The 20025-nt window shown below is 45.6% G+C and overlaps 2 protein-coding genes across 2 annotated transcripts in view; one reads left to right on the top strand and one right to left on the bottom strand.

Annotated features, from left to right (window-relative positions):
* Window positions 1–4604, top strand: part of LOC121713839 (collagen alpha-4(IV) chain-like) — a 38852-nt gene extending 34248 nt beyond the window's left edge. The window contains exons 44-49 of the mRNA XM_042098847.1: window positions 45–152; window positions 1306–1446; window positions 1724–1840; window positions 2457–2645; window positions 2880–3163; window positions 3456–4604. Coding sequence (XP_041954781.1) covers window positions 45–152; window positions 1306–1446; window positions 1724–1840; window positions 2457–2645; window positions 2880–3163; window positions 3456–3737 — 1121 coding nt within the window. The 3' untranslated portion in view covers window positions 3738–4604. The remainder of the gene's footprint in view (window positions 1–44; window positions 153–1305; window positions 1447–1723; window positions 1841–2456; window positions 2646–2879; window positions 3164–3455) is intronic.
* A 1328-nt stretch (window positions 4605–5932) lies between these two features.
* The window catches only part of nyap2b (neuronal tyrosine-phosphorylated phosphoinositide-3-kinase adaptor 2b), an 18357-nt gene continuing 4264 nt past the window's right edge, over window positions 5933–20025 (bottom strand). Inside the window, exons 3-7 of the mRNA XM_042099002.1 lie at window positions 15593–15882; window positions 11016–12179; window positions 7639–8457; window positions 7352–7455; window positions 5933–7222 (exon numbers count right to left, since the gene is read on the bottom strand). Coding sequence (XP_041954936.1) covers window positions 6971–7222; window positions 7352–7455; window positions 7639–8457; window positions 11016–12179; window positions 15593–15882 — 2629 coding nt within the window. The 3' untranslated portion in view covers window positions 5933–6970. The remainder of the gene's footprint in view (window positions 7223–7351; window positions 7456–7638; window positions 8458–11015; window positions 12180–15592; window positions 15883–20025) is intronic.

Below are 20025 nucleotides of genomic sequence, written 5' to 3' on the forward strand. Positions count from 1 at the left end.
GTGAGGTGGAGAGGGATTGAGCTCATGTGTCTTTGTCCTGACAGGACCCAAAGGATATGAAGGTCCCAGAGGACCACCTGGTCATGCAGGGCAGCCTGGTTTCCCTGGTCCCCAAGGCCTTCCAGGAAATTCAGGACCCCCTGGTCCACCAGGTCAGTGCTTAATCCTGGAACAGAAATACAATTCCATGTGGTTGTTGTCGAATAGAAATGCAGATTAGTCCTTTTTTGCATTGTCCATCAACCTCTTGACCTCTAACAGCTGAAATCACTATACTGACAATATACCGTACGTCATGTCTGAAAGGTGTTCCAATTCCTCAACTTCCCTTCATTTGCTGGGACATGAATTGTTTAACTCCTTGGTCTTGGCCCATTTTGTCTACCACTACCACTATATTAAGACTGTCCTTTTTTGGATCTTTAGCAAGAACAGAAGGGGGCTCAGTTGATATCCCTAAGAAACACAATCCCACTGTGTTCAATTCCATTGCATTCAGTCCCACTGTGTTCAATTCCATTGCATTCAGTCCCACTGTGTTCAGTCCCACTGTGTTCAATTCCATTGCGTTCAATTCCACTGTGTTCAATTCCACAGTGTTCGATCCCATTGTCCTCTACTAGCCTGGCTAACATCAGACCTCATCTCATTGAGATGGGGTCTGGGAACTAGGCATTCATTTTCTCATATTTGAAAACGTGGTTTACGAATGCCCAGAGCCGTTTATTGGGCGCCACAAATGTCTATCAAATGCGTCTGTAGATAGCTCATAACGGCTTTGGTGTGTCATCATCGTCTTGCTGCCCTCCCTCCGTTCTGTGATTGGTTCCTTCGCTGAGGTGAAAACGAAGTCCATAGAATCCAGGCTGCCTAGCAGCGTGAATAAAATTGCGCGCGCAAAGCAGCATGGGAAAACCCAGGCTAGTCCTCTACAGTGAACCTGAATGATTTCAGTAAAATCTGATGAATTCAGTAAAGTCATTGGTCTTTGTGACATTAAGAGCAGTGGCTTTGTCCAGGCCTCTGCTAGCACTAAGTAATGGTGAAAGTCTGTGTCTACTTTTGTTTCCTGAGATCTCTTGTTCTCCCGAACTGCCAGCCACAGGATCTGTTGATCTGAATATAAAGTTGTGTGATTTATTTTGTTGGAAAAGTGAATCAACGGCTACAATATCATTTGTCCAATTAATCACCGGAATTAGTGTTTAAATATGTCGTATAGTATGGCTTTCAATAATTGTCCCTCTATCACGTACTCTAGCCAACCAGCCAAGTGCTGCCCATCTTCTCTGTGTGTTCTCATAGGTCGAAAGGGCGAACCAGGTGTAGTTATAGATGTGGACAGGCCCGAGCCACCCCCTGGATCTAAAGGCCGCCCTGCTTTTATTCCTGGCCCCACTGGTTTGCCAGGCCCTCCTGGTCCAACTGGATCTCCAGGACGCAAAGGTACAAGGACCCTGGTGACAATGAGATACTAGATTGCCTGATAAATGTTATTATTGGTATAACAGGTGCTACATGTAGATAGAAAAAAATGTCTGATTATGTTTGTTAACCATTATAGATGAAAGTGTTGACAGAATTGCAAAGTGTCTAAACATATTTAATGTAAAGTAGTGTTACTTTCTAGTTTCTAAAGTAGCAGGCAAATACCAGAGTTCGTTATTTCTGATGGGCTAGAGACGATTATGGTCTCACTGTCAGATCAATAATGTCTCTGTAGGACCCAAAGGTGCAGAAGGGAGTCGTGGGCCGCCTGGACGAGATGGTCCTGAAGGACCACATGGAGTCCGAGGAGATCCAGGTGAACCTGGAGCCAATGGATTTGTGGGACCTGAAGGTATGAGGTCATCCTCTGTCACATTAGCCAAAACAGTTTGAAAAACAATAGTCTAAGACACAGTGCAAGTATTGAAAATTATACATTTGAAAATGACACATTTATATGTTGTTAATTTGCTTGTTATTTTTTAAACATAATCTGCTTACCTCAGAATGTAATTCTGAAGGGGAAAATTAATGCTGTGCAATAGTAAAAATCAAACCAATTTAAAATGATATGAAATAAGAATATGTGAGGTCCCAACAAAGTACAGGTGTGTATGTTTATTTGATAAACATATGGTGTGACATTCTCAAACATCTTAAAGTTATTTTTTATGACACAAATTCATAGTAAAGCTTCCCATATTTTATATTTAAAATGTATCAGTTATCAAGTTAGGTGTGTATCCAGTCCAACTCTATTAGCTGTTAGCTAGTCAATATTTCTGGTAGTAGGTGTAACAGTTAGCATCAATGTTTAAAACATAGCCAACCTGGGTTTCATACACGATCGTCAGATATCTGTGTAAGTCACTTTACTAAATATCAGACCTTTACCTTTAGTTTGTTAGTTTAGGCAAGAACTCTTAATTGTTTCTCTTCAATGTTCTTTGCTCTATCTCAATAACCAGGCCCACATGGTGAACCAGGAGACCCTGGTTTCCCAGGAAGCATAGCATCAGTTAGCCCTGGCTTCCTACTGGTCATTCACAGCCAGTCAGCAATCATACCTAAGTGTGCTCAGGACATGCATGAGCTGTGGACCGGCTACAGTCTTCTCTATCTGGGAGGACAAGAGAGAGCCCATACACAGGACCTTGGTATGGATTGACAGGAGAAAATACTACTAATGACTATTTTAGTTTCTAGCAAAATGAGGGAAGTCATGCTAACATGGCAATTTATGTATTTGGTCATGTAATCTGAGTGAGATTAAATATATACCTTTTATATTTAAGAAACAGAAATTGCTTTTACTGCAGTGTGTGTGTGTGTGTGTGTGTGTGTGTGTGTGTGTGTGTGTGTGTGTGTATGTGTGCATTCTCTCCCTACAGGTCAGGCAGGCTCTTGCATGCCCATCTTCAACACCATGCCATTCAGCTACTGCAACAAAGACTCCTGCGACTACGCAAGCCGCAATGACAAGTCCTATTGGCTGTCCACCACCGCCGCTGTGCCCATGATGCCCATGGAGGGACACAGCATCTCGCTCTACATCAGCCGCTGTGTCGTGTGTGAGAGTCCATCACCCGCCGTGGCCTTCCACAGCCAGGGCGAGGAGAGGGTCGGGTGTCCAGCGGGCTGGAGGACACTGTGGCAAGGATATTCCTTCCTTTTGGTCAGTGATTTAGATGTGCACAGTATGTGTGCAAAGTGCTTTTGTGTGGGGTGTGTTTGTGTGTGTGTGTGGTATGCCTTCTTCCGATCCATGTTATGGTGTGTAGTGGGGATATTTCGTAACCTTTGGGTTCAAACTTCATTTCAATTGTCTCATGACTAAAGGTGTGTGTGTGTGTGTGTGTGTGTGTTTGTGTGTGTGTGTGTGTCTGTGTGTCTGTGCGTGTGTGTGTGTGTGTGTGTGTGTGTGTCTTTGTTTGTGTTTGTGTTTGTGTTTGTGTGTGTTTCCTCAGTCCACTGGCACAGGAGATGAGGGGGGTGGCCAATCCCTGACCTCCCCAGGAAGCTGTTTAGCGGACTTCCGTACCCAACCCGCCATCGAGTGCCAGGGGGCCAGAGGCACGTGCCACTACTTTGAGAACTTGTACAGCTTTTGGTTGACCAGCGTTGGCTTTTCGGATCAATTCAGAAGCCCCCCACAGCCAGTCACACTCAAAGGTCCAACAGAACAGCGAAATCGTGCAAGCAAATGCCACGTATGTATGAGGAGCATACAGTCAGCAACAGTAATCTGATACACCCCAGTCTTGCTGTTAGAGGGCTGTCAGTGTATTATTATGTTATAAATTGCAATCTACATTTTTTTAATTGAAGCATTATCCTTTGGGAGATCCTTTCATTTGTTATAAATACAAGGATAAATACAAAGTTGTATTTCAGTGTTAATCCTAATAAATCTATGTAACAGTTTGGCTTAATTAACAAACTAGAGGCCCTGGAATGTGATATTGTGAACCTAGTCATTCAAAGCTGTATTTTTCATTTCTGTATAGTCTAGTTTATATATAATTTCATTTTCTCCTTTGTAGTAGTTAGTATTTGACCATTTGCAATGGAATTCATGAAAGCTATCTGACCAGCTTCAGTCTGATAACTGAAATGTATCAAAGCTTAATATTGATCCTAGGTAGACTGTTCAATAACAAGCTATCCTAAACTAAAACTCATTGAATCCCTAGATCAGTTTGTCAAACATTCTCTATTCAGCATTTTTTGTTTCTTCTAGTGTCAGCAATGTCTCAGTTGATGCAATATTGCCCTGTATGTACCGTATGCAGCTGATTTATCATGGTCCTCTCTGATTGTCATTGTTAGACGATACTATCTATGGCTTCTAACCTGCCTCTGACATGTTACAATTGGAGAATTGTGATACATTTTTCTTTAATGTCTCTTAAGGGTGCTGTATCCAGTTTTACTGTATTATGTGTTTTACAATCAATTCTGTCTTTCGGTGCATCAGATGTCATTATACCATGTAGTAATTTCTCATGTGGTTCAGTATGATATGCATTTGCATAATTCATCAGTGCCCTCTAGATTGATTGAGTGACAGTTCTGGTGTGGTGAACAAGGTAAAACACATCACTGAGAACCATGAATATGAATTTCCCTGTGTGTGTGTGTGTCATCCCTATAACTTGAAACATAATTAAATCCTAAAGAAAAAACACTGGCATAGAGAAGAACCGTTAAAAATGGATGTCCATCTATTAAAAGTAGCCTACATATTTCAAGTACTGTATGTCCCAACAGACTCCACACCATGACTCTTCACTTTGCCACAGCAAATTGAAGTTCATATTTATTTCTCTCAAAAAGACAGATGTGACAATCAGCATACTTTTTTACAGATAACATAATAACACTCAGTGCCGTATGACAGAGGACTCTACCTTTCACAGTGCACATTTGTACATACAAAAAAGAGATTGTACATCATTACATTTCAAAGCCCAGCACCACTGCGTGGCTGGAGAGTGAATGTTAAACAATCATTTCAGCATGAAGCTGCATCCAGTGTAGCTTGGCACACAGGTGTGTATACACACACACACACACACACACACACACACAAACATACACACACAGGTTTAAAAAATCTTTGACCCTCCATGTTCATATGATCAAAATTTGAGTGATAAAACAAACATACAGGCCACTTTTGATAAGCCTGAGTGATAATGAAATTAATTAGCATCAGTTTTATTTCCCACATATCTCTATATGCCTGCATATACTAGTGTCTGCAAACTTCAAACACAGCATTGTTGAGACCCCTGCACATTTGTTTACTAACTCCCTTCTCTCAAGTGTTTTTCTATTGTGACCTTTTACTCAAAGAGTGACCTCCATCTTCCAGTCACAGTGAGCAGTGGTCTCCAAGGCAACTCATTTTAGTACATGTTTCAGATGATATAACCATGGAGATTGGGTGGTGAGGGGGGATAGGCTGGGGAAGGGGGGGGGGCATACACTACAATACCCAAAATGCTTTGGCAATGCAGATCTTGCATTCAACGTGCAAATGAAAACCACTTCAACTGATTTGAGGGGTTGAGGTAGAGGGAGGTGGAAGGTATCCAGCCAAATGCTATGTGATGGTGGATTATGGGTAGTGCAGTTCTTTTTTATTTTAGTTTGGACTTTTTTAACGCAGCATAATAACTATGCCCCAGTGCAGCTTTGACCCTTATTATGGGTTAGACCACTTGCTACAATTAGAGGGTTTTTGCTAGCAGACCCCAGATGAGTGCCTGTTACATAATCAGTGGTGAAAGGGGTTGGCCAATTGCTGGTGTTGGATTGTCTTACATGATCTCAGTCAGTCATACAATACGATCCCTACACTTACACTATCGTAAATATACGGCACAGCATCTAGACAGTACCAAAAAATATCAACATCAGGAACGTTTTTCTTCTCTTTTTCGTCCTCACAAGCAAGTGCATAAAATTAAGTTAGTACTTAGTAAAAGTAATAAGGTGTAGAAAGCTCAAGCATTGATTGTTCTGCTATTAGTTTGTGTGAGGGCTACAGGGCTTGGACTCTGACTGGAGGGGCAGGTGTCTTCACTGTGCAGGCTGTGGGAAGGGTGCCGACTCCCCCCAGGAAACTGCCTTGACTCCAGGCTTGAGTTCACAAGCCACCAATCTCACATGCTGGTTTCTCATCTTCTATTCCCCTCTCCATTAAAAGTAATCTATTCCTTTTCTCTTGACATACATAAATGCTTACTTTCCTTTCTTCTCACCCCATACTCTGCCATTAAATTTAGTTAATTGCCTAGGTATCAACCACCAAAACAGGTGTTATAAGGCCTGTGTTAGGCCTATGATAACTCATCACATGACAAGCTCAAACAATCCAAGTATATAATTGAAATGTTTCTATAAAAAGGAAATGTAACTGTCTTATTGGGGTTGCACATTCTTACAGCATCCTACATGTTTAAAGGTAACCAAAAGACAGCCAGGCCTATTTCAGTTACCACAGAAATCCCACTGAGGGAAAGACTTTAAATATCCATTATATATGGTACGTTTGTAACATTTCAGCATAGTAAATTAATGTTTAGATGTCTGAATTAAAAGAGGCTTGGAGAGCACACAACGTTGTAACTAGGTACTGTTAGGTTGCGTATAGCAATGTCTGAGACAAAAAAGGTATAAAACAAACATTTCATTGTTCTACATCTACATAATCTTTAGACATATTGTGTTTATTTTATTTTTTTAGAAAATATCTATTAATGCTACGTATATTACAAGAAATCACATTATAATATAAAAATATCAGATATAAACAATGATGATAGGAAAGCCTGACCCTCATAATATTGCTATGGAAAAACCACCTGCTGTTCATTCTGATATAAGCATCCCCTTTTCAGCCAGCTGCCAGCCTCCTCCTTACAAAGAGATGGCATGTTAGCAGAGATAGTCCGTAGGGGTGTTGCCCAGAGGTTCAGATGGCAGTGTCCCAAAAGACCGTGGTCTGGCTGGGATACGGAGGGGGCCCGTACTTTTTGGCCCCATTGCTCTTCTTCCAGCCAGGGAGTGCGGGCAAGCTCTCCTGTTTGCATGGACTCCGGAGAGGCGGCCGCTGGGGCGGTGGGGGCTGCTGCTGCCGTGAGCGGATCTCCCGACAGAGACGCTGCTTGCGCTCGATCATCTCCATCATTGTGCTGTCACCATATAGCCACGGCATGGGTGGCATCTGAAGTGACGGGGCAAGAGAACAAAGGAGATGAGTACTCAAATCAGTATGATTGTATGTTGCACTGGCTGACTGATGCTACATCCACAAGTTACAGTAGTAGAAACATAACCAACATCTCGGCATTACCTGGCTCTGTGGAGGCTCTTGAGGTTGTCGCTGGGGCGTCCCTAGTGGAGACGGTGCCACTGGCGTAGAGGGCGAGCGACCCATCTTCTGCGCTGTCTTTAGCTCTGCAGGGAGAGGTAAACTATCTATTACAGTCCATTCATGGATCGGTTGGAGTACGCTATCTGTTATGGGATATTTTTCAGATGGTGATCACAAGAGATTAGAGTGCATTAATACCAAAACACACAAGTGCATCAAAGGCAACGTGATTGCAGAGCAAAACATCAGTCGTCATGAGTTCCTACCTGAACTGGTGTTTCCCAACATCATGGTGGGACTAACACAGGATCGTCCAAGCCGACTTGGTGTTCCGATGGCCTGTGGCCCAGACAATCCTTCCCATTCATTAGTTTTAGTGGTCTCTGCGCTATGGTTGCCCCTGTCTTTACCCTCGTTCCTGGGCAACGGCTCCGGGACGTGCGCAACCTTGTCTTTGCAGGCACGCCTCGAATGGAAATCTGCAGAGTTGCAACCACGGTCTTTGCCTTCCCTTTTTGTGTCCGTGGAGCTCCTCTCCTTGCAATCCCACTCCCGTCTGCTCTCCGAATCCTTCCGGCCCCCTTCTTTACTATTTCGCCTCACTTCCAGTCCATTTCTGACCGACTCTTTGCTCTCATGCCTTGACATGCCCTCTGCGACATGACCGCCTCTGTCTTTGCCGTCGCGCCTCGCCTCGGCTCCATTCCTAACCATTTCTTTACTGTCCTGTCTTGGCAAGCAGTCGATTCCATTACAACCCCTGTCTTTGCTGTCACGTCGCGGCAAAAGCTCATTCATGGTATTTCCGCGGTCTTTGCTGTCACGGCGCTGGAAAAGGTCCACGTTGTTGCAGGTTCTGTCCTTGCTATCCTGTCTATGGAGTGCCTCTGACACGTTACCTGTCTTGTCTTTGCTGTCACGACGCGGCATAGGTTCTATGCCGTTGCAGCTCCGATCCTTGCTGTCGCGTCTCGACTCTTTGGAGCTGCTGTGCCGCTCCTTAATGTCTCGCTTTGATTCTTTGTGGTGTCGATCTTTTCCTTCCTTTTTGGTCTCGGAACTGTGGCATCTTCCTTTGGACTCGCCTAGTGAAGAAGAATAGTATTTTTTAATGATTGTCTTGCAACACGTTGGTGTTAATGTCCATAGATTTTAGCAGACAATTGTATTATTGAAAGACAACGTTGACATTTTCATCAAATTATACAATGGTATCGCCCAACCCGACCTTAACTGATAATTTTGAGTTTTCTGAACAGGCGCACATTTGCGATATCATTATTTAACCACTTGGTGGCGCTTCAGCATACACTGACGATATAACCTACAAAGGATTACATGTAAATATGTTTGCATCATCAACGCTGAATTGTACGGTCAGTCAGATCGTGTATGTATCGTGCACATGTATTTGTGGTGCATGAAAAGGTAAATTAATGTTGCATATGCTGAAATAAAAATCTACGGACATATGGAGCAAACGTGGTCATAGCCTAGTAGACCTTTATGATTTTAACTGATCATCACAAGAAGAAATAAGTGCATAGTAATTGCACTTGCTTTCGTCTCCATTTCACCAGGTACAGATGAAATCCAATCTTGAACTTTTTTCATTTTTTTTTTTTCTGCAGGGTTTTCAGGACTATTTTGCCATTAAAACGCACACAAACAACTTGTTAAAGACTGATCACTGATAGTCCATCACTGATAGTCATCTCACATGCTAATCACTTTTTAACATTTGTCACTGTCTGCCACACCACACAGAAGAAAGCACAAGTTATGGTATCAGATGTGTGTGTGTGTGTGTGTGTGTGTGTGTGTGTGTGTGTGTGTAAATGAGGCCAAGTCCTTCATCCACAATTCAAGACAGCATTGATTGGTCAGTTAAATAGGTCATGCTGCCATCCACTAGCTATAACAAACCATGGTTTTTAGACACTATTGTCCAAGCCCACACATGGCAGTGGTGATCGCATGTCCCCATGGGATGAAAATCAGGTGCAAATCAGGTGCAACCTGCCACTGAACCAGATGAAGCCACGCACTATCGACATCGCCCCTGACAACACACAGCAGCCACCTGACAACTGGGGAAAACAACAGCCCTCAGAAAAAAAGACCTGTCACATGACAACAACAGGAGTAACAACACCCAAAGGCATAGACAAGACAAGAGTGACTGCTGTGCTAATACTTTGTTTAGACCCAGCTCATAACACAAATGCTATTGTCCAGCAAATATTTCTGGGGAGTGCATGAAAGCAGCAACACTTTCTTTCTGTAGCCACTGCACTTGCAACACAATATGGCAAGCTTGAGTCTGTAAGACTTTGAACAGATTAATATATGCAAGCATAATGCAAGTCATTTAAAAAGAGGCCTGTATGTGTATGTATATATATATATATATATATATATAAGGGAACCATGAAGCAGTGTGCAGTGTGAGCAGGTGGAGCCCTGCCAGTTATAGTGCCTCTGATTCCACGGGGCCGCTGTGACCTGCACTCTGATTGGCCGTCCCTCTGGCACAGAACGATTCTATGAGGAAATGTCCTCCTCTGTTGCCATGATATGGAAGCACACTTCCTCTCCAATGAAGACTCACGTGTGGGAGTCACTGCTTTGACTTTCTCCACAAACAGTGCGTGACAAAAACAAGTTCAAATTCATCCAAATCAAAATGAAAGACCTGATGGTAAATAAATTCCTGCTTTAATCACAACTAATATTAATACCAGCTTCTGGAGTAACATCATTTCAACCAACAGTTGTTAACATCTGCTTGTAAAATCTCTTTGCCTCTGCAGACAATATTCATCCATGGGAATGATCTTTAGCACATATGTTTCATCAGTACAAAAAACACCACTGATGCGTTCCATCATTGTTGAACACTGCAGCACACACTGAGAGGCTGCACTGATCTTCCACTGAAGAACAAACAGGCTGCATCAATTCATTAACAAGAATCTAGATCACGGAGATCTAGTTCAGTAGGAGTGTGTGTGGGGGGGGTGGTCTTTTGAAGAAATTCCCTGAGCACACAAGCACCACTCCAAGCCTGGGAACGTCAAGGCAATTCAAATGACTCACAGGCCCTTTGAAAACAACTGCAATCCTGATGTATTTGTGCCTCTGCACTCTGCAACACAGCCAATGCCCTGGCAGAGCCCACTGCAGCAGCACGTTTGTCTGTGTTTAAAGGCGATGTTTACATATTTAAAAGTAATGCACCGCGCTGGCTTAATGCTGCAACCGAGGCTGGAGAGGCACACAGGCTGCTTTTGCCCCTAATCTCTGCAGATTAAATCATATGATCTGTATCAGTCTGTTTTCAGCATCCAGATTAAGCAGGCTTGCAGAACAAACACAGCAAAGATCTGTGGCCAGAGTCAAGAGTACTGCAGCAGCACCTCTCGCTCCCATGCATGACACGTGTGGACCAATGGGCAGGACTTTATACTGTAAACAAGTGGTCTGACCAACAGCATAGCAATCAGAGAAGCTCTCCTAATACCTTTAGTGCTGCAAGCTGAAGTATATTGAACGTAATATAAGATGGAAGATAAGATGGAATATAAGATGATAAGATGGCTAGATAAGATGGAAGATTGGACAGACAGACACGAGAACTCACTCTCTCCCGGCTCTTTGGACTTTCTGCCGCTGGTGTTCTTCTTCAGCATGTTCCTGCCTGTGGTGAACAGGTTGGTGAGTTCGTCCAGGGGGCTGGTGGGGGTGCGTGAGCGCCCCACCGACACGTTCTGCATGGAGCCATGCAGCCGCCCGTTGCCCTCCTGCGGCGGCGAGCCCTTCCCGTGCGGCGTGGCCGAGGCGCTGCGTGGAAGCCCCGCACCGGGAAAGGGCCCGTCGAAGGGGGGTGCCCGCATGAGGCTGAGCGGGGTCAGGCAGCGGCCCATGCTAACCGGGGACGGGCAGGCCGAGTGGCTGCGCTGGTAGCCATGGCTGGACGCTGAGGATTTGTAGAGGGTGCAGGGCAGGGGGGGCGCCGAGGAGCGTCCGGAGATGGTGATGGTGGGGGTGGCAGTGAGCTCGCGCTCTCGCTCGCGGCGGTGGTGGTGGTGCGAGGAAGAGGAGGAGGAGGCCGCCGACGAGGAGCCGGGATGCTCCAGGCCGGAGGAGGACGTGGGCGACTTGCTATAGGAGGCGTTTTCCAGCATGGGCAGCTTGGCCATGTCCAGGGGCGTGAGCGGCGACTCGTCCGAGTTGGGCGAGCACTGGGCGGGCGCCGGCGGGAAGACCAGCAGCGGCGGCCGGTGGGTAAGCAGGTTTGGGAAGGGCGCGGGGATGTCGCAGAGCGGCGTGCCGCGCGGCGTGCTACAGCGGCTGGACAGCGGCGTCTGTTCGCCCAGCTCGGACAGGCACGGCGTCGCGCACTGCGAGCGGTAGCCCGAGGGCTCCCAGCGCCCTGTGTCCAGCTCGTCCAGCGCCGGGTACTTCATCTCCTCGTACACGGCCTCGCCGGGTTCGTCGTCCTCGCTGCGCTGGGCCTCCCGAGCCTCCCGGGCCTCGCGGGCCTCACGGGCCGCTGCCGCCGCCGCCACCGCACTGCCCGTCATCTCGATGTACACCGGCTCGTCTGAGTCCGAGTCCCGGCCAGGGGGGCTCTGCGGCTCCGGGGGCGAGGGCGCCAGGGACTCCCGAGAGGCCGGAGGCGAGCCCTTGGAACTGTGCGACCTGATATAGGACTCGTCAAAAGAGGTGCTCAGCTGTGTGTTGGGGTTCCTCTTGGGCTTTGGTGGGGGGACCCTTCTGCAGTCCTCACTGCAGCCCTGAGAAGCTATGAGAAGAGGTGAAAACGTAAACACAGGTTAAGTTAGCTCCCAATTGCCTATAGATATAGATATTACACAGTCATTCTGATGTCATTCCCAGTCATTCTGATCTACTGAAAGTATTGTCACCTACAGGGCCCAGTGCCATGGAGAGCACCTTAACATTGATTCAGACGTGCTTTGGATGAGAGAACGCTGCTAATTGACTTGATTCTAATATGGGAAACACTTTTGCAGATCAACATCTGGGCAGTAAACTGAAAGTGGGCAGAGTGTTAAGTAGGCAGAGGGCAGAAGCCAGATGCTGGACATGGGAGAGCCATTTTCAGGAGTGTGGGTGAGGAGAAACAAGCTGAGAGAGAACTAGAGGAGCTCAGGTCCCCGCAATCACGGAGGACAGTGAATGACTGTGTCTAGTACTGTACACTGGAGGTTTTTACACCCTGAATTATTCACAGACCAGATAGACAGCACAGGGGCTTCTCTGACTCTACCTCTGTGCCTATACACGCAAGTACAAACACAAAGCCACTTGTGCGCACGGCAAGGACACACAAGCACAAGCACACACACACACACACACACACACACACACACACACACATGCACACACACACAGAGACACACACACACACACATGCTTCGGGGTACACATATAGTATGTGTTTATTACACGGCTCTTCAGAGTGCTGCAGAAAGTTCCATTCACATGAATGGGCCTTCCCAACGTTCGGGCCTATGTTAAATCTATATAAATCACCGGCAAAGTATATAATCACCGCTGTCAATGGCAACGGGTTGATTACGTCTTTCATAACGTCTTTCATATCCCTCCGCAAGATTTCCATTCGCTTATTGCAATGGAATTTCATTTAAAGGGAAAGTAAGCTAGTAGTAGGCCTAAGACGTTGCCACGCAACACCTGAAACTGTCAAAATCTATCTGTGTGGCGAACTATTTATTTTGTCAGCGGAAGACACGAAACGGTAGCAAAATCATTTTTAAAGATTCATTGTGTTAGGTTTCTTTTCTCGTTTTGGCAAGTAGCCGTGTAATAAGCGGGATAATGCGCGCGTCGGGGTTCTGTTCACCCTGTCGGGACTTATTTTCTGATAATTACCGGCGGACAATACATTATCCCTTACATAATACACACAAAATGTCACACACAAAAACACCGGCACTGTCCAATATACAGATATATCCATGTGCAATGTAATACACATACACATGCAAGCATGCAAAAATACATGGATATGCAAACACACAAAGCACACAGACAATCAATCCTATGCAAATGCATTGACACACATACACAAATACTGATGTACACAACCAAGCAAGCACATGCAAATATACTCACACAAAAACCTTCAGAAACATACACACACACACACACACACACACACACACACAAACAAACAAACAAACAAACAAATACACACACACATGCAAAGTCCTGGTGTTTTCCGATTTTACCCTGAAGCTTTTTATGGTACACGCTGAGGTCAATCACTACTGGAAAATGTGATGTGATTTACAGGATTTAAAACTGTACTAAACATTATGAAAGTGACCAGAACCCAGTTTGAACAGCTGGTTGCATGCACATGTTGTTTTGACTAAAGCAGTGCTGTTGCGTGTTTGTGTGTGAGTGTGTGTGTGTTTACGTTTATTATGTTAAGAGAAGAAAACAGCGGCTCTTGAGATCTTTTTCAGAGCTCACAATCCTTGCCCCTCCTCCTCTCCCTCGCTCTCTCTCTCTCTTTAACTCTCTGCAATCACCCCATCACTCCATCTCTCCTGCTCTCCCTCCCCCCTCCCCTCTGGCGGATGTGTCTACCCTCTCCCCCCTCTCCTCTAGGGGAGCTGAATCTAGGTCAATCGCTCCTCCTGAATGGGTTCTGCTCTGACTGGTCCCTCCCCCACCCCATCTATCTCTCTTCGCACACGCAAACCTCCTCTCAAAAGAGGGACACCCCCACATGGCGGTGCCCATTGGCTGCCGCGCTGTCAAACTGCTAGACATCTCGCATCCCATTGGCCGAGGCTGTTGTCTCACTCCGTGGCAAATAGGCACTGGTTGGCAGATGCTGCTGCCAGACGCCTTGATTGGACAAACAGCAGGGGGGGCTCTGTTTCTGTGGGATGGTTGCCGTGGCGCCTAGGAAGATCTGTGTACACTGTGATCCCCTTAAATGTACACACATGCTGCTTCCCCCAGCATTACATATGCACACGTATAGGTGCACTCCAGTAGATGATACAACTATACTATTGCAACATTCTTTTCACTGCTGCAATAGCAATCTCTCAAGCTGCATTGTGCAAATAGATGTATGTGTATATGGGTATGTCCATATTATTTCTAATTTGTTTGTTTGAGGCTGCACTGTATACTGTGTATGTGGCCAAATGCCTGCTGATGCAAAAGTGTTTCGGCTCATCTAAAGTTAAAAAAGCCGTCAGTTAATCCTGTCAAGGCCTAATTTACGTGTCCTCAAAGCTCCAGGCCCCCCGAAACCCTCCATCACAGAGATAGCAGCAGCGCTCCCCTGGCTCGAGCTCTGTCCTTGTGCGCAGCTCCAGAGAGTGAAGCTAATGGGAGCGCTGACCCCTTTAAGCTACAATGGCGCGCAGCAGCTCCGGCTGAGACTCCGACTCAGGAGGAGGCTATGTGGGCCAGAGAAGCAGGCCACGCTGCAGCGGGACGTGAGAGCGCTCACTGGGGAAGAGGAACCCACTGACCTTGGCATTCCATTCACGGGGGTGGGGCTGGGGAGGGGTGTGCAACTCAGCACCCCGAACGTTTGTGTTTCTATTTTTCACTATTGCCTGTCACTCAGCAGAAAGGGGGGGGGGGGGGGGGGGGTGTACATCCGAAAATCAAATCATGCCTGCAGCCAGAAATGCCCTCATTCATAACTCAACTATCATGTGATGGCAGGCCACTGGTATTCATGGTAACGTGACTGCAAGGGACTGCATGACTACATGTCAACAAAAGTTTCTGTTCTGATTAGAGGAGACCTACTTTTGAATCCTTTGTGTATTATTATGGATCTTACTGGATCTAATCTAAGAGTAATCTAAGAGTGATTGAGTTTGAATCCAATTGAGAGCTGGAATGATACGTTATCTGAGGCAAACACCAACACAACTTGGACGAGTTGCTTACGCCCCTGGACATGGTCAAGTCCTGCCTGGAGGGGTCCACCATGGTTGAGATACATGAGAGAGCCAGGTTTTTTAGGGTCCAATTATTGTACTATTCTAGAACTTGTATTCATTTTGACTGATAAGGTCAGCTCTGGATCTCATTTGGCCGTGGTGTAAGTGTATACCGGTAATACATGTAAGTGAGACACTAGCAGTTACCTGAGGAAGGTATTTGGATTGCGACTGGACTAAGACTTACCATCACACCTGTCCGGGTCTCCACTCCTGCAGGTGGAGGAGGCCAGGTCCACCGTCTCGGAGGAGATGCTGAGCTTGGTGTTGGGGTCCCGGCGGGGTTTGGGTGGCGGCTGCTTGCGTGAGGTGGGGCTGCCGTCCTCCTCCCCTCCGCCCCCTACCGAGTGCAGCGACTGGGAGCGCACGGCGAAGCCGGGGCCGCACGAGGGGTGTGCCACGCGCTCCGGAGGCGCCGGCATTGTCATGGAGCCAATGCGCAGGTGCTTCCCCTCCGTCACAACGTCCTCTCCAACACTGAAGGGCCAGACATTCAACAGGACATGGGGGGAGTTAGACAGCGCAAGGGTAAAAGAAAGACCAACTGGACATACTGGGGTATGGATGAACACAATATGTGTAGATGGGAAGCTATGATTAAGAGTAAAATATAATAATAATAATAATAATAATAATAATAATAATAGAAAAACAATCAAGCCAAAACATATGTGTTACATTATGTCTCTGGATGTAGATGCTTGAAAGAGGATGTTAAATGGATAACCAAGTGCCAGCTGTGTGTTTATGGTTAGGGTGCTGTGGTGGTGTCCCATCAGCATGGCCACCCAGACAATGATTGCCTGATCGGAGCTACTCATGTGGGAGAATGGGTCTGTTAGCAGCATTGATTTGTGTTTAACCCAGGGCAGGCTTTCTGCTCCGGGCCCGAGGACTGTCACACTGACACAATGGAAGCCTCTCAGCTATAGACCCTTTCAACAATAAAAACAAAAACAATGCTTGAACATTCTATTTGGTTCCCGATCTACTTCCTCTGCATTAAGATAACATATGGAATGTTAAAAAGGTTAACTATGATGCTGATAATGGAACTCTCTTGAAAGGCTCTATATAGCATCAATTGACTTCCTTGAGTGTACAATTGGGAGTGGAGTATTTCAGGATGGACTGCTCTGTCACTGTGGCCCGCAAATTTTCCCATTTGCCAATCGCATTTATAGTTTGATACAAGGAGTTGTTTCATATTCCTCATGCTAAGGTCAGATAGCTTTTGAAAGGGTTAGAGACTGTGTAAAAACAACTGAGAGCGCTGAATTGTGGTAAGGGGCCTAATGTCTAGAAACCACACTCCAGGCAAATGGCAGGGAGATGTGCTAAAAACGACAGGCACAGAGCAGGAATTCTTATCCTTTAATTCTTTTGATGTTCAACATCAAAGCACTCTTCTAACAGGTCCTCTCCATTGCTCGCTCCTATGCTCTCTCTCTCTCTTTCTCTCTCTATCTTTCTCTCTCTCTCTGTTCTTCACTCTGTACAATGTATCAGGTAGCTGCCACACTGCTAAGCCCAAACAAGACCCATCTGTGGATTCGGCTCTTGTTAGCCCGGAACTTGGCAGACATAAAGGTGACTCGTTAAGCTTACAGGTGAGTAGTGTGTGCGCGTGTGTGTGTGCGTGCATGCGTGCGTGTCTGTGTGTGTGTGTTTTTGCCCACACACAGCTGCTGAGCTGCAGGAGTCTGGAGGGGAGGGTTCATTGGTCAGGGGCTTAACTTTGCCTAGCAACAGGGTACCCACAGAAACCAGACACAAAATCTGTGGCTGCTTCATACAGTCCACCAGCATAGCAAAGCATTATGCAGCACTGTGTAACACACACACACACATGATCAATTAAGCATTAAGCTTTTGTTATGGTGACACTGGTAAAAGTTACATGAACCAAAACAAAATATCAGATAAAAATGACCTTGAATACTAAATCAACTTGTCTTTCTTGTCTTTTGTGCTTGATTTCCGTTCAGCGATAACTCATCTTTTAGTCAACTTTTGAATTAACTCCACCTCAGAGACGTATTAAAACTGTATGAATCATGCATCAACAAGCTGCCAACACAACAATGAACAACAGAAAAAAAGAAAGAAAGAAAAAAAAAAGAAAGAAAGAAAGAAAGGTCTTCAATACGTAATGAAAAGTAATAAATCAGTTGTAGAGGATAGAGAGCAGAAAGAGTGGCCTTGAGCTGAGATGAACAGGTCGCTCTGAGTTGAGTAGCGTTGGGCCAGATGGCCGTTTGGCACAGGTGTGTGTGTGACAGACTGACAGGGCAGGAGTGTTTTATTTATAAGCAGACATTCTGTCGTCACCTGCTAATGCAGCAAAAAGCCTTTACCAGGTATCACAAAATGATCCTACATAGGACAGGACAGAGTGTCAATTTGTAGGTTTACATTTCTGCTCTCTCATCTGCTCATGGTCACACACACGCAAAATCGCACAAAAAAACAACATACTCTTTCCAAGCGCACACTAGTCATATTTTGATATGCAAATGTGCACGTGATTCTTTGCGTGTGTGGAGCAGCACATCAACATACTTATTCCTGGAGACCCAGTGGAAACGCTTCAGTAAGGTGGCAGCATGCAAGAAGGCCCGCCTCACTCACTCCAACCAGAGCGTCTGATTGGCTTGCAGCTGCTCCAGCTGTCACCAGGCAGAACATATCTCCTACTAGCACGCTCTTCACACTTAATCTTTTCCCTCTTTTACGCATGCAGCCTTTCTCTCCTCCCCCCTTTCCCTCTACATCTCTCTCTCTTACACGCACACACACACACTGTCTCTCTCTCTCCCTCTGATTCTTTCTCACTCTCTCCATCAGCTACTGTAAAAAAATGGGTCGTCTCATTGACCTACTTATATAGGCCTCATGAAAAATCCAAGTATTTTTTTCTAGCCCGCCTTTTTCCTTCTGATTCTGAGTATTAATATTTCACTCTGCCAACAGCTGAGACAAGTGGAGAAAGAAAGAGAGTGGGAGAAGAGGGGTAAAACACTCTTCCCTACTACGCACTCTAGGCAACAGCAGCCAAACCAGGAAGGTGTGTGTGTGTGTGTGTGTGTGTGTGTGAGAGAGAGAGAGAGAGAGAGAGAGAGTAAGAGGGAGAAAGAGAGCAAATGTGCTCACCAGGGGTTCAGAACAGCATGCTAAACCCAGCAGCCCTGTCTGAGGCGAAGGCAAATGCTCCCACGGACTGAAACTTTTCTCTTTTATTTCATCAGACAAAATGGCTGCACAGAGCAGCCTACTGCAGTGGCTGTTGCTCGAGTCCTTACAGTGTGATTAAGGCAAAGAGGAGTTTTTTTTATCAGGGTCTGACTGCATGGGTAGCTTTTGTTGTACTCACTTGTGGGTGTTTCTATTGAAATAACATGCTGCTTCGTGCTGTGGAAAAATCTATCCCTCTGACAGAACTTGCAAAAATTAGGTCAGTTTATTTTAACATACAGTATGTAAAACTTAGAATTTCTGGTAGAAAAACATTAGACACTTTATATAAAAGAAAAAGTACCAGAAAAATAAAGGAAATTCAATCACACCCAAGAATAATAAATACTAATACTAAAGCTTGTTTTACGTAACATGACAAACTCATAAACACTTGTGCCTCTAACTCTGTCCCAAAAGGTTTGGATTGCTCCGGTTTCTGTCGTCAGGAGAGAGAGCTGCATGGAGAGCTCCAATTGGTCCAACCCAAAGTAAACATTACGTCATTGGACACTAGTTGGCTGGGAGAATCAGTCTGTGTCTGTGTATGAGAGACAGAGAGAATGAGTGTGTGTGTGTGTGTGTGTGTGTGTGTGTGTGTGTGAGAGAGAGAGAGAGAGAGAGAGAGAGAGAGAGAGAGAGAGAGAGAGTCTGTGAATGTGTGTGTGTGTATGTGTGTGTGCGCGCGCGCATGTGAGAGAGATAATTTGTGTTTGTGTGAGAGAGAGACTTTAAGGGTTCCTTTATTGACAGTCAAAAAGGAAACCAGGTAAAATTATAGTAAAACCAGCCCATATTAAAACCTCCCCCAACACCCACCTACAGTAAACCCAAACAATTAAACCAGTACAAAATATGCAAAAAATTAAATAAAACCACAAAAAAGAAAACAAACAAACAAGCAACCAGACAGATACACCAACCTAGCTATCAGTCATCCTTGAATAGTTCAGAAAGAGAGAGAGAGAGAGAGTGTGTATGTCTGTGTGTGTGTGTGTGCATGTGTGTGTGTGTGTGAGAGAGAGAGAGAGAGAGAGATAATGTGTGTTTGTGTGCGAGAGAGAGAGAGAGAGAGAGAGAGAGAGAGTGTATGCGTGTGTGTGTTTGTGTGTGTGTGTGTGTGTGTGTGTGTGTGTGTGTGTGTGTGTGTGTGTGTATGAGAGAGAGAGAGAGAGAGAGACAGAGAGAGAGAGAGTGTATGCGTGTGTGTGTTTGTGTGTGTGTGTGTGTGTGTGTGTGTGTGTGTGTGTGTGTGTGTGTGTGTGTGTGTGTATGAGAGAGAGAGAGACAGAGAGAGGGAGATAGGCCTAGAGAGAGAAAGAGAGAGAGAAAGTGAGAGTGATCAGGCCTGCACACAGATCGCTCAGCCTAATTGTGCGAGCCACA

Source organism: Alosa sapidissima, chromosome 1 (genome assembly GCF_018492685.1).
Source record: "Alosa sapidissima isolate fAloSap1 chromosome 1, fAloSap1.pri, whole genome shotgun sequence".
Classification (NCBI taxonomy): domain Eukaryota; kingdom Metazoa; phylum Chordata; class Actinopteri; order Clupeiformes; family Clupeidae; genus Alosa; species Alosa sapidissima.